Genomic DNA, 14,897 nt, shown 5'->3' with positions numbered 1-14,897 from the left:
CATGCAACTATATGTGTTAGTTATGGCTTTTTAAAGAGGCGAGCTTAGCTTGAAACAGGTTGTTTCCTATGGGTTCCTACCGGTTCTTGTCCAAGTGCTTCTCTGTGATTTAAATGTTGGGGTTACTTTGCAGGCAGGTAACAGCTAAATCTTTTTCTATCCTATCACATATCCAGACATGGTCTCTCGGCTTACGTAAAGCCAGATTTAACCCAGAATCTACCTGTTCAAGTATCTGCTTTTAAAACAAACCAAGAAGCATGGAATGAAACTGGTGTCTTCTATCTCTAGGCTTTGGGTACCCAAAATAAGAGTGTAAATAGAATATAGTTCAAGCAGTGTCCTTAGGCTTGGCTTTATGACTTGACATTTACAGAAATCAGGATACGTATTTCACAATAAAACTTAAAGAGAAAGGCTATGGAGTTCGTAAGCGTCTAAAGCCGCAGCGCTGGCAGGGTGGAATCGGGAATTTGGGCAGACCTCACTGAATGCTACAAAGGTTGTCTGCACGTGTGCACACACAAGTGGGTGCACATAAAATACATGCCAAAGGTGAGATGCTCTTATCACAGGCGTGGGACTCGGGCATTCTTACTCCATGTAAATGAAAATGTTTTTACATGCACTTTCTGCTATGGTTTCCACTATTCTTATTTCTACTCCAGATCTTGCATTGGAACTTGTCCTTTAATCTCACAGCAATGTTTTATAAGCAACTGTAGCAATGTTAGAGCACACAACATATTTTAGGCTCACTCGCTGTAACACGCATTAAGATTTGATTCAATTAAACTGTTTGAGGTCAATGACTGATTCTGATTGTAATTTTTTATTTAGAGCAATTGAAATCTAGCAATTCTGTGGCAACCCACAATTCTCATAGTCCCAGAGCTGATCAGACGGGTTGACTGTCCTCACTAAGAGCAAGTAGGAACTTCTCAATATATTGCATCTGCAAGCGACTCTATGGATCCATACTTGCTTTCATATTTCCTCCCTTGTTTCATAAGAATATTCTCCCGCAGGGTTTCCCTGAAGCATTACTGCAGTGGAAGTGATCCATAGTTGAATCTGAACTTTCATGATAATAATGTGCCAGCAGCTTACTCATTCCTTTGGCCTCAGTGTAACCCCACTGAGTGGCTCCCTGTGGGAGGCTGAGCCCCTGCTTGCTTTGAAACATTGTGCTAGAAATCCTACCAACGTGCACTGTGAGGATGCACAGAAGAAACAACGGTGTAGTTTATTGCCCGATGGGAGTGCTGGCTGAGTGTTGCCTTTGGAAGCCCAGCAGAAACTTGAACAAAAAAGCAAACGTTTCGCAGCTTGCAATTTCTTTACAGTCCAGTTCCAGTAGCTTTGAGTATATCTTGTTTTACAATATAATTTTTAAATTTTTTTGAGGATGTTTCAGTGATCCCCTCTCAATTTTTTTATTATGTTAGTGATAATTTGTAGCAGAGGGAAGAGCCAAATCATAAAACGGTTGGAGATTATTCAGAAGTTGTCTTGGATCAGCAGCTGTGTTGCTAAGTGAAAGTAATTTCCTAATTTATGCTTACATTAGAGGTAGGGATGTTTATAGGTAATAATGTAATAATTGCTGACACTAATGCAGTGAAAGGAGAGGTGCTGAATTTGTTTATGAGCAGTAGATCTAATAGTTTATTTCCACTTTTCTTTGCTGATAGCAATCCCTTAAATTATGAGTTGCCCGATGCCACTGGGAGAATGATGGTGTGAAGTTCTTGCTAAACTGCGCTAATCAAAGAGGAATGAAACACTGCACTGAGAAGAGAATTAGCCTGTTTGGGTGAATCTTGGATCAAGTCCTGGAGGGTTGTCAGCTTCATCCCAGATTTTTATAGCTTGAGAGGAAAATTATGAGGCTACAGTGCACTAATGGGGAAAAAGGAAGTGTGAATGAAGGATAAAGGCACCCCAAACAAGATGGAGAGCAGACAGATCTTAGAAGAACAAGCTAAAAACAACAGATTAATTTGTTAGAATTTTAGTGTTCTCTGTTGCCTCTTTGTATTTTTGGTAACTTTTTAGTTGATCCATAATCTGTGTAGAAGTACTGTTATGTCTGAGGTTGAAGCTTCATCGTATTTTGCCTGAGCCCCAAAGCTGCTTTAATTCATACTGCTGTTTGGGAGCGCTTGCATAATAGAAGCAGAAGAAACAAACCAGTTTTGTACTAGAAGAGGCTTTTTCTTGGGGTTGGTTTTTTTTTTTTTTACAGTGAAACTGCTCAAACTCTCTGTCTTTAATACACCACACCTATCTTGATACTATAGATCTGTATGTGCTTGATTTCAGGTTGTGTGACTGCAGCACAAAATTGCTCACCTGTGCATTGTAGTAGGTAACCTATACACTAAAACAAAATCACTTTGATACCTGTAGAATTGTGTAGAAGACTGTGGTGTATTTTTTACGTGTCTGATGAATTAATAGAATTTGTTTACTTTGCATAGCACACTTACAGCTAAACTTGAAAAGGAGTTTAATGCTTGTCGACCTGGAATTTTAATTGAAATACTCAGATGCTGCTGCAGACTTAAGACAGGAGCTGTACAGTGGGAGCTGTACAGTGCTTCTGGTGGTTCTCTGTAGCTTATTTGAATAAATAAATATGCAGCTAAATTATGGATAACATGCATGTATCAGAATGAGAAACTATCATGGTTAACTTGATTGCTAGTATTTTTATTAAAAACAATGTAGAATTTACCAATAGACATGATTGCTGGCCAAAACAGACCTTAAGTGAAATCGCCTGTTTCAGAAAGTTATGCCAAAATTTGTTTGATGAACTTCTAAATTATATTCCAAGTGAAGGGCTGTGGCAAAAGGGGTAGAATACTGTGTTGTTTTGGAACTTTTAAAAAGTGCGTATATCAAAATGGAAAGATGAATCAATTACAGCTGAGCTGGGTACATAGGGGAATGTGGTCAGCTCTTATGGATTAATTAAATTGTATCAGTTTGTACTATTTATTCAGAGCTTCCTCTAGTCATCTGTTCTGCATGTATGTAAAATATGTATCTAGTTACTTTCTAGACTTTGCTGAAACTTTTTCAATGAAGTTAACACCTTACATTCAGCAGACAATTACTTATAAGCTAGTTTTGGTTATCATAACAAGATGTAGAGGAAGGAAATAATATTGTTTTAAAAATGAAACCCGATAGTTAAATTTGAGTGAAAAGTCTCAAAATGAGAACTTGGAAAGAGTTCAAATTCATCAGAGAATTGAAACGTTTATTGCATTTGCATCATGTTCTACACTTCCCAGTAATGCAGATAAGTATCTTTGTTATGATTTGTTGTTAACACTTACCAGTTCAGACACTATGGTGACTAGTCTCATTATTAGAACCTGTGTGATTTGGTGCCTCATCTGTATGTGTAAGCTTTTTTTCTTTAAATTTCTGGTATGTATGGTGTTTTTTCCAATCATCAGCATTAAAGGGCTTCTTCAGGAAGAGGGTGCTGTGGTAGAATGGTGATGAGACCATAGCTGACAAGCCTAAATAGGAGTTTGAAATTTGTCTGTTAAGTGTGCTTTGTTTCCTGCAGGTCTCTCAACATGGACTTTGAGAATCAAGACAAAGAGAAAGATAATAGCAGCGCAGCTGGGTCTTTTAATGGCAACAGCACCAATAACAGTAAGGGTTAGCTTTACTCCTTATCTTTCTTCTATCACCTCAGTGTGCTGCATCTTCTTTTGCTTCACATGTCCCTGTGTTTTCAGCTACGTGCATTCTAGATTCACCTGATACAATGGAACTGTTTTGCCTAGGCACTTACCATCTTGCTATGCACTAATACTGCTATCTAGTTCATGCCCACAGAAGCTAAATTTAAAATGTCAATGTAACATTTCCATACCGCATAAAAATCGCATGCTGCACAAGTTGTCAGGTTTTACTGGAAATGGAAACAGCTTTACTTTCAAAGAAAACACCACACAGTTCTGAGAAGGGAATGTAATTTCTCTTTGTCTGGAGTTTACCACTATGACGTATTGGCCAGTCCATAAGCAGTGAGAGATCTCATGGTATGCCAGCAAGCCCATAAGGATGATTCAGCTTTATCAATAGAGAAATTGAAGTATAGAGTTCACATGGCTTTGGGCAACTCATTTATAATTGACAACAAAATATGTGTCTACACACAATCTATTCAGAGTGGGGATTAACGTGTCAGCTCCTACGTGGTGATTGTCCCCTCTGTAATCTATAAATAGATTCTAGGCAGCTTGACCATTTGAGATGTACTGTTTTGCAGGTAAAAATGTGTACATGAACAGTTACGAGTAGAATGCGTTGTACAGAATGTGCTGTAAATTCACACCTGACCTCAACTTATAGCAATTTATATGGCCATATTCTGAGAACAGGCTCTAGAATGAATAGTTTCCGCAAGCTTAGAAGACAGGAGTGAGATATATGAGCAACCCTGTGCACAAAACCCTGAATGCTAAGTTTACTTTGTTTAAAATAAGAAATATAGCTTAAAAAAAAAAACCAACCAAGTAACATATGTTGTATGTGTCTTTTGCTTTTTTTTGCCTTTTTTTTTTTTTTTTTTAATGTAGACTTCTGGAATTTACATAGTTGTCAGAGCACTGCTTCTGCTGACAACACAGAGCAAAGTGTTTGCTGTGCTTGGTGATCCAGGAATGAACAGTTGAGGCTTTTGGCATCTGGGAAGTAAGAGATGGCAGTCTGGGGCTGGGGAATAAGCACATTAAGGGGATTAGCTGTCAAAATGATCAGAAATTAAAAGAAGAACTTTGACATTTAACGCTGCAGGCACTAATTCCCATATGCCAAGGTGGTTTGTAGTGTGTCATTTCTGGGGTTTTGTTTTGTTTGTTTTTTCTCTTGGGAGTTGAAGGGCATGTGAATAAATGCTCTTTCTCAAAGCAGGAGAAACTAGATGCAAGTCACAGATTAGAACACGGAATTTCTGTGTCTGCACACTCTCATCACTCAGCTATCTATATTGTACTTTACTCTTTTGTACCAGACCTCAGTAACACAGAAATCCCAAGCGACTGAGTTCTGCTTTTTACTTTTAAAATTTATTGTGGTACTTATGTTTAAGAAGAACAGATCCATGACCTGAACTCATAAATGACTATACAGTGCAAGTGTCATGGCTTCCATGCTCATTGTTTAGCTTTTCTTTTATGAAAATGGTTAAATACTTCTGACAGATACACTCACTACAACTTCGTATTTCACATGTGTTTGAGGTTTTTCAACAAACTCAGATACATTGATAGGTAACCCATTATTTAGACAACGTACCACTCTTCCACAGGAAAAAAAAAAAAAAAAAAAAAGACACATTCCACATACCTGCACCCCCACTGTGTATATTTACTTGTATGTGTATGTCTGTGTATACATGCATACATACATATGCACAGATATTCTGCTTGATAACCTAAAAGCTTATCCTTAAAATCCTGGGACTGGTAAAACCCTCCTTCCTACTGCAGTGTCTAATTAATTTCAGGATAACACCGTGATGTTAAGCTGGTTTAGATCTCATCTAGGTCTGAGTCTTGTATTAATTTTTCATTAGAGACATTTTGGATACTTCTTATCAAGTGACTACTTTAGATGTTACCTGTTATTTGAATGCTATACAAGTGTAAGTATGTCTTGTATTTTTAATTGGGTTGCTACTTACGGCTTCTTTCCCCCCACGCTCATGATCAAATATAAATACAGCTACAGAGACTGGTTAAGTATTAGAATTTGCAGGCATAGGTGGGGTTTTCAAAGCCTGATCTTCTCAATTTTGTTAGTAGTTCTAAAACCTCATGGTAAAATATAGTTAAAAATGTCCTGTCCCGTTATTAAGATCCCTAGTAGTCATACTGCATGGCTGAGGTGGGGGAAATAATCAGAATAAAATACTTCAGTATCTCTGCATTGTTTAAAATTGCTTCCAGCTATAAAATGTGAGCATGAATTTTTGTTGGTTTTTTAGCATAAAAGGTGATTATAGTGCACGCTGAACTGAGTTGATAGTTTCATAAACAGGTAAATGGCTTTGGTGTTTTTTTGAAAACTGCCCTGTATTGTGAGGCTTGATGTTATCTGGTGCTGCAATGAGTGATGCAATTGAAGTGCATGGTGGCCTTCACCCAAGTGGAATTTGAAGCTGTGGCGCCCTTTGCATGAGCTCGGTCAGCCTAATGCTTCTGCAGCTCTGCTGTTGGTCAGGCTCTTTACCTCATGCTGAGAGGTTAAATAAAACTTTCAGATGCTCTGTTCAATACATTTATGTTGCTCAGGGTAAAATGAAGGAAATGTATAATTGCTATATGATCCCTCATCCCTAAATAATGTTAATTTTTGTAACTTGTTATTAATTCTGTCTATGGCACAAGATAAAAGTCATACCTTTTTTTTTCAACTTTCAGTTCCTGGATTCTGTAGAGCAGGGCTGTTGCTGTACACACCCAGCCACTGCGATCGTGCAGTTTAGCTGGAGTGTTTTTGCACAGACTGCTGTTCTTGGTTATGATAGCGCATGAGGATCTCGGAGTAAGCGTCTGTTGCACCAGCATTGTACTGGAATATACTGTCAGAGTCCTCAGTTGTGTTGGTGAGGACAGGCTGTCGATATGTAGGTGGTAAGAAATAGGCCAAGTTAAATGTCACTTTCTCTCTTCTGCAGGTATTCAAACCATTGATTCTACCCAGGCGTTGTTCCTGCCGATCGGAGCGTCTGTGTCTCTCCTAGTTATGTTCTTCTTCTTTGATTCAGTTCAAGTTGTCTTTACAATATGCACAGCAGGTGACTAAATTTTCTTCTCTTTATAAGAATTGGAATAGAACAGAAAGTGTTGATACAATTAAATATTGTTGATAGGAATTATAATACGTGTCATAGTACATTTAAAAAAAAAAATCATCAGGTTTCACAGTTGTATTTTCCTGCCTCTGTAGCTATTAATAAAGTGACAAGTATTATTTGAGAAGTATTTTCCACTTGGAGATTTGCTAAACCTATGCAACTATAAATTGCCAGAGTTTTGAAAGATGCTGGATGTATTATTTTACGTAAAGTTCACTTGTTTATAAATCAGTGCTCAGAACTGTACATGGTATTTCATAGTTCGGGTACCTTATAGGATCATAGCGTAACTCTGGAGATCCTATCCAGTGACTTATTTTCCTAGTTTAATTTTGGTTTTTGCCTTTATGCAGTTTTTCTTTGTTTCAAGGGTACCTCTGCTCTCACTAGCATTTTGAGTATTAATCTTTTACGCTGCCTGAGTCTAGAACAAAAATGAAACTGTTGTCCGCAAATAAATTGGAAGTCCTCTGCTCCTGTTTATTATTATTTACATTTTGTCACTTAAATAAACAGCAGGGCTTTGATTTTTGGAAAATTTTGGCCTTTTGATCTTTTTGCAGTTCTTCAAGAGACCAGCTGCTGTTCAGGGTAGCAAGATTCTTCCTACTGCTCCAAATATGCAGCAGCTTTCAAAAATTGTACTCCTCAGTCCACATACTGAGTCTGTGAAGATTTTTAAATCCCTAAATACCTCTCATCCTCTCCTACTTCTTCATGTATATGCAGTGCAGGCTTTTCCCTCACGACTTAACTCCTGAGCTGTGCATCCTCTCCAGCCTCTTAAGCACGGCTGATGTTGATGGGTGAAATCTAAATCTCTGCTCTTGACACGAGTCTTAAGACTCCTATCGCTAATTCTGGAGGCACAGTCCTGTAGAGGTTTGTTGAATACTGCTTTTATAACTTTGACCTATGACACCTATGTTCTTTCCTTTTAAAAATAAATTATTACTTCAGATACGTTCTACTGTATGCTAGATATTAGGGGAATATATATACACACATATATAAGATATTGTAAGGGAAGACTTATGAGAAAAGACAAATTTTTGTCAATTTTATTGGTCCATTTATTTCCAGAATGACCTTGAGGTGTAACTTTATTTGTAACATTTGTGGTGTGTAATTAGATGATACTGTGTCGGTTTGGGCTTGTTGGCAGGTTTAAGAGGATGGAGTCTGTTTGGATCAGTGCGCTTGGTTGTCCTTTATTCTTGAACCTGGTTTTATGACACTTCTGTGCTTTTCCTTGGTCTTGTATCAGAGGGTGTCATTAACCACAGGGGACTTTGGCCCCAGAACCTCTAAAATGCAAAGCCTCCTTAGAGGCTATGCAGCAGGCTGCGGACCCTCCTGGAGCTGGGAACCTGCGAGCTGTGGGACTTGGTCCTTCTGTCCCCTGAAGCTTAAGTAATGCTATTTTACATCCTCTTTTTGTAGATTTTAGAGGCTGATGTGGGGGGACTTCTAAATTGTAGCCGATGTCTGGTTTCTTAAACCGCTCTTGAATCTTCCTCCCACAAAGATTTGCCTTTCAGGGAAGAGACAGGAGCAAGGGTAGGTACAGCAAGCAGCCCAAGGCCAGGACCAGCTGCTAAGCAGAGGGCAGAGCTGAAGAGTTGGCGCGCTGCCTGCAGACAGGAGTTAAGCCGATTGAATAATAGGTATTGAGACTAGAGGGAAGAAAAAACTTATAACTGGAAGCCTGGACAGTCAGGAACGAGACTGAGAGTCGGTGCTCGTGTGTCTTACTGTGATTACATTTTAATTCTTAGATTCTCTGAATGAGCCCAGCTTTGGGGTGGCAGCGGTTGGGGATACGAGGGCAGGAGGCGCAGGGTTCCCTACTGAGAAGAGGTGGAGGGGAGGAAGGGGAAGGAGAGATTCCAAGGGGAAAGAAGGCTGGTTTTGGGGTGAGGAAGGGTCAGTCCCGCTGTGGTGGAGGGGGAGTAGGGAGCAGGGCAGGCAGCGAGGCCTGCGGGACTTGGGGCAACAGGGGCACAGGATTGCTGTGCAGCGTTCTTTGCTGGGCGCCTCTGAAAAGGTTCCTAGTTCAACGAGTGCAGAGTTGCCACACTCTTCATTCTTTCTCTACCCATTCTGCTTTTTTTTTTTTTTCTCTATCCTCTCTCAAATATTGTTAGAACTGTGATTTTTCCATGGTGCTGTTTGCATACAGACACTTTTTTTTTCCTTTTAATTAATTGATTTTTTTTTTTAAAAAAAAATCTTCCTCCTACCAGAAGGGGGTTAGAATCGAGGAGTGAAAAGTTGTGGTTTGACCAAACCAATTTCTTTTCTCCAGTTGGCTTAAGCTGTGTACTAAAGAGAATGTTTGATTCCTTCCCATTATCTTCACTTGAGGAGAGAAAAAAAAAAAAGTCCCTTTTAAAAACCACCACCAACCACCCCAATTTTTAAAGGAATGAGTAGAGGACAGCACAAAGATTTGGTTTGCAGCATGCAGAAAATGTCAAGCGATTCTTCCATTTTCATTTCAGTCTGTTCTTGCTACAGCAGTTTTGAATGTGTGCTGCTGACGTGTCTGTGTCTCCACACCCTCACTCTTCAGTCTTTTAAACAGTCCCCAGTACAAATTCAGTGCTATTATTTTTTAAAAAACTGAAAGGAAAAATGATTATAAATACCAGCAGTTACTAAATGTTTTTACAAATGCGTGGGTGGGATAAGTATGTTTCTTAAAAAAGAAAATGTTTATGGAAATAGTCTATTTGGATATTTATGTATTTCTATCACCCTGTTTTCAAAAACCTAAAGCACTTCGTATTTTAAAAAATTTAAGTTGCCAGCTACTGGATATAGCTTATTTTAAGTTGGACTGCTTCAGTAATGAATAAAGGGGTTTGAGTGAGATGGGGGGAGAGAAGTGACTATCTTAGTTAAAAAGTGGCAAAACCCCTTTATTATGCTGGCTTAGTCTGTGTCATATGTTGGAGAATTTCAAAAGAAACTCAACCAGTTTGTAGTAATGTTTTGTTTTTTTTTTTTTACTCAGAATATTTGAAAACTGCTTTTCTTGCTGACGTGATCATGAATAGCTTTAAGACTTTTTTTTTTTAACGTTTGGGGATGGGGCGTTGCATTCCTTTGAGAGCTTTTGTTTTGATTGAAGATTGAAAGGGTACTAACAATTGAAGTTCTGCAGAAAATCTTGGAGCCTTTAGCTGGTCTTGCTTTAATAATGCTGCAGCATATGATAACAGGACATTGTTGCAAGAGTTTTTTCAAATTGGAGAAGCTTGTTTGTGTACTGTAGAAATTGGGTCTGAATGTACTAATATTACCTTTTCTTCCTTTTTCTAGTCCTTGCAACAATAGCTTTCGCTTTTCTTCTGCTCCCGATGTGCCAGTACTTAACACGGCCTTGTTCACCTCAAAACAAGTAAGGACTCGAGAAATCTTTTGCTTCTCTTCTTGTATGTTGTATTTATTTCTTTTAATGAGAATTCTTTAACGGAGTCTTGGATTACGAGCATTAACCTCAGGGCTTCAGGGCTGATGTTTGTGCATATATTTTGTGCCAACACCATGTTTCCACATTGAAACTAGGAACCACAATTTCTGTAAGTCACGCATGCTTGCCAGCCTGGGAAGTGCAGTACCATTGCAGGAGACTAGATTTCCCAACAGTGGTTTTAAGAAGTTTGGCTTATTTTGGCTGGGATTTCGGAGTTTGGGATTTGGTATTGGATTTTAATGTTTGTTAACATCGGACTATGGATTTTAATGCTGGCTCTTTCAGAGACTATAGTTACACTGGTGAAAATTACAGTTGGTAATGTCGTGTTTTGAAACTAGTTTTTGTTTATTTGTTTGTTTTTGGTTTGGTTTTTTTTTACCTTGTGACTGGAGTTCATGTTGCAAAAAGCACTATCTTATACAAAAGATGGAAATAGAAAATAGCATTTGTGGTAACAATTTCAAGAGAGGTGCCAGGATTTACAGGGTTTTTTCCATCTCTGTAGTTCAGGCTTTTACGCACATGATTTGAATGTGAGGAAAGCTTTTATTTTTGTTGCTGTTTTGGTACCTATTTGTGGCAAAGGAACTTCCCTTCAGTTGTTCTTGGCATCTTTCACCAGCAGTTGAGCCTCATTCCAACAGCGTCCATTTTCTGTTCTTTAAATGGAAACATAAAGTCTTCTAGCTCATGTTTATATGTTGTTCCTAGGATTTCCTTTGGCTGCTGCGGGCGTTTCACTGCTGCTGAGTTGCTCTCATTTTCTCTGTCTGTGATGCTTGTCCTTATCTGGGTCCTAACTGGCCACTGGCTCCTTATGGATGGTGAGTATGTGAATTGAGGGATTTTACTACTGGTTTGTGCCTGTTCTGACACATCCAGTCACCTGGTGATGATTGGTGAAATTTGCTAATATTAGTGGCTTGCTGAGTTGTAATATTGTGTGGTAGACTCCCTGAAAACAACCGCTGTCAGGAGCATGCAAGGGTAGTGTTTGGGACACCTGTTTTTCTGGTTTGTAAAAGCTTCCTTGGAAGTGCCAGAACACTCATGAAAGATATTCTGCACCTGTGTGATGTAGGGTGAATCACCAGTTTTAGTTAAAGGTGTGTGGAGACAGTGGTTGTTTATGAAACATAACTTGATCTTAACAATCTGGTTAATTTCTGCTGTGCGTCTTGCTGTTTATTGGTTCAGATGATCAAATAATTTGTTGTGAGACAGTTCACAGTAGCTGGTTGTCTTTGATCTCTTTGATGCTTGCCATGGATGGTGAGATGGGTGAAGCTGGCAGGCATCCAGTTGGCTTGAAGGTGTGATTTTTTTTTTTTTTTTTTTTATTTTTTTTTAAATGCTGGTCGAACTGAATTCAGAGCTTACTGTTCCAAAAAGGAGCTTTCCTTCTCCCCTCCTGCCTTCCAGATCTCTTGTGCTAGCTCTGGCACTCATTTAATCACATGGTAAACTGATTCAGCTCACTAGAATGGCAGCATACTCTTTTTTTGCCAGGCTATTTTTCTGCTGCTGCAGTGAGATGAATTGGCTTATTGTGCAGTCAGGTATTTGCTAAATTTGGGAAAAGGTAAGTGGCAGCATGATGGGATTTGAGGGGATGGAGTTGATATGATAGCAAAGGCATGAAGGGGTAGCCAGGAGCAGGACCTCCGCTTCTCGGTAGTGTCAGGCAGCTGAACTGGCTTAGGACATCTCATGAAATGGCACCCTGAGGTTGTGATTGCTTGAGGAAAAATAGCTGGGACAACATCACTTGCCCGTGAAATTGTTTGTTGCAATAGAAAACATACATCACATCAGCTTTCCAGCTCCTCCTAAAAGATAGCAGCAGCAGAAAGTCCCTAGCACTGAAACCTCTTATGGCATTTTGATTATTTCTTTTGTGTATAGGCGTTGTGTTTCATTCATGCTTTTTGCTGCTTTAAAAGCTCTACTTGTTAGGGAATACCTTTTGAAGTACCCAGATACTAAACGAAAAAATGCAGTGTTTGTTTTGTGTTAAGGAGAGTAGCCCACCATGAAATCAAGGGTGATTTTTGATCTGCAGTAGCTACAAAGCTAAATGGAGTGTCACGTGTGGATTTTGGTAAAATATGAAAAGGCTTGTCTACACTGAGATATCGACAGAAGCATTTACTTAAAATAGCTATTTTTGTAAGTGCTTCAGTCTGAAATAGTGGGCTTTCAGGTAATTAATCTGCAGAGTACTGAACTGCTGGTGCAGTGAGGTTTCTGGGTTTTATTTCTCTTGGTAGTTGTTTATGATTTACTGAATTGTGTTGATGCTGTCTAGCTTTGGAGTATTTTATGTAGTTTATATTAAGGGAGTTTGTACTGTATAGGTAAGCCTCTTGTCATTTGTTCAAATCCAATTAAATCGATGTTCGTCAGTGACATTGAACAGGGAACAGCATTTATTGGCCTTTGTCAGGGAAACAGACTCTGCAGTTTTATTCCTCATATTATACTGCTGCAAGTGGGATCACACCATCTCTGCCTGTACCCTTTGCTTCTCTGTAAGCGAATACTTCAGACCGCAATTAATCTTGTTTGGAGGGAAATGTGGGTAATAAGTACTGCTCGATAATATATGCAAGTGGAGCGCTTGCTCGACTTTAAGCTGTCGCCTGCCAGCTGCTGGGTGTGCTGTGATCTAACTCCTCCTCCCCGCTTGCACAGGGATGATCTTCTGTTTCGCTGCCGGCAGAAAATGAAACAGATGTTGTGAACGTGCTTCACATCGCTTGGGCCGGCAGCTGGAGGGAGAAGTGGGGCAGGCATTTCTTCTGAACAGTACACCTTGGATTTTTGTGTGTATAGCTTGTTGTTGTGCAGTTGATTCTCCTTATGAGACATGAGTATTTCTACTTTAGAGCTAAGTAACAAGGACGGGAAATAATTCATGGTAATTTCCAGTCCTTACAAAATTGGGGTATGGCAGTTCCCACCAGAACAGTCTTCGTTTCTCAAGTACTGCAGTTCCCCTGTCTGCACAGTAGTTGGTTGAACTGTTTCTAAAGCCAGGGACATTTTACAGGATAGAATGAGCAGATACTGTCTCCAGGGGGTTGTTCTGGCACGTGGTGATGTACATTTATAGGTCTAGAAACGCTTATTTCTCAGAGCGGATTGTTTGATGACAGAATCATCAAGGATGGTCACTGTCCCCTGGTAAACCCTGGCTAAAAGCTTTCCTAAATAGTGGACATAGCTGGAGAGTACAATGGGAATGCTGTGGATGTACACGGTGTCTATCTATAGCTACAGAGTGAACTGAACGGTCACGGATACCCTGGGAACTGCTGCGGCAGTCGGGCGGAGGCTGCTTCGTGACACGTGTTCTTATTCCCACTCTAAAACACGCTTTGAGAGTTTTATAGGAACATGATTAGATCAGAACTTCTGTACCTGTTTCTTTCAAAAGTCAACTGGTGGCTTGTGGGGGAAGTTCAAGCCTCGCCAGCTTGCATAATGCTTTGTAAACCAGACACCACAGCACCAGCATCTCAGTGGTTTCATCTGTTCTGGGTGCAGTAGTGCAGTAAAGCTGAAAAATATGCTGTATCTGGAGAGTCTAATCACATATGCAAGAATATTGTTAATCCTCAGAATATCCTTATTCCGTAAGGACCGTGCTTGCAGGGATTCTGAAATTAATTCGTTCTGTTCATTGAAAGTTAACTCTTTCAGTTAGTTTTTTCTTATTCAGCTTCGTTAACCTGTTGCCCAGCACTTCCAACCCAGTGCTACTGTTCATGTGGCTATTTTACCTTTCTTTCTCTCTTTCCCTCTCCTTTTTCCTTTTTTTTTTTTCTTCTTTTTTTTTTTTTAATGGAGTATACTTCAGTGGAGATCTGCCTTATATATTTTGTCAACACCATCCATGAGCTTGGATATGGATGACTTTGTTTCTTGTATGATTTCTGGACCTTTTAATTGGAAAAGGAAGCTGGCTTCCATTTAGAGAAGCCTGTTGGTGGTTTGACTGCACTTTGGCCTATATTACTCGTACTTGCTCTCGGGCATTCTTGCTTCCCTTCTGTTTTTTAAATTTACCAGTATTTCTTAAAGCAGTTGCAAAACTGCATAATTACTAGCATGTGTATTTCACTGTCTTCTAAAGGACTTTTTGTCCATCTCCTTCTCTACCCGGTATTTGCTTAGTTTGATGAAAGTGTCCTGCGCGTGTGCCTGCGTTCGTTTCAGTGATAGAGAAATAGAGCGTGTGAACAATAGATAGAGCTTCACGCTGGTTAAAATATTTCCACTTCTAGTTAATTATAACCTGGAAATCCTCTCCTAAATATAGGCTTGCTTGAGCTATTATTAACACTGGCTTTAGAGAAACCTCTTTGATTTAAGACAGACTGTTCCCTTGTATTTGCTCTCCTGCCAGAGGAAGTCTGTAACTGAAGGCTATATGGAATTACTGAATGCAGTTCTTTTTCTCACTGCTTTGCTGTGTCAAATTCTTTAAACCTCAATAATTTGCTTACATTTTATAGC

General features: G+C 39.4%; 1 protein-coding gene across 4 annotated transcripts in view; it reads left to right on the top strand.

Annotated features, from left to right (window-relative positions):
* Positions 1–14,897, top strand: part of SPPL3 (signal peptide peptidase like 3) — a 62,116-nt gene that overhangs the window by 39,273 nt on the left and 7,946 nt on the right. For 2 of the 4 annotated variants that reach the window (XM_049804927.1, XM_049804929.1), the window contains exons 3-6: positions 3,590–3,684; positions 6,713–6,832; positions 10,220–10,298; positions 11,088–11,200. In XM_049804927.1, the coding sequence (XP_049660884.1) occupies positions 3,590–3,684; positions 6,713–6,832; positions 10,220–10,298; positions 11,088–11,200 (407 nt within the window). The remainder of the gene's footprint in view (positions 1–3,589; positions 3,685–6,712; positions 6,833–10,219; positions 10,299–11,087; positions 11,201–14,897) is intronic. The other 2 variants (XM_049804928.1, XM_049804930.1) reach the window with 2 other exon arrangements.

The sequence above is a fragment of the Accipiter gentilis genome, chromosome 7, assembly GCF_929443795.1.
Source record: "Accipiter gentilis chromosome 7, bAccGen1.1, whole genome shotgun sequence".
Classification (NCBI taxonomy): domain Eukaryota; kingdom Metazoa; phylum Chordata; class Aves; order Accipitriformes; family Accipitridae; genus Astur; species Astur gentilis.
Note: the sequence above shows the minus strand (reverse complement) of the source record. Positions and strands in the feature narration are given on the sequence as shown.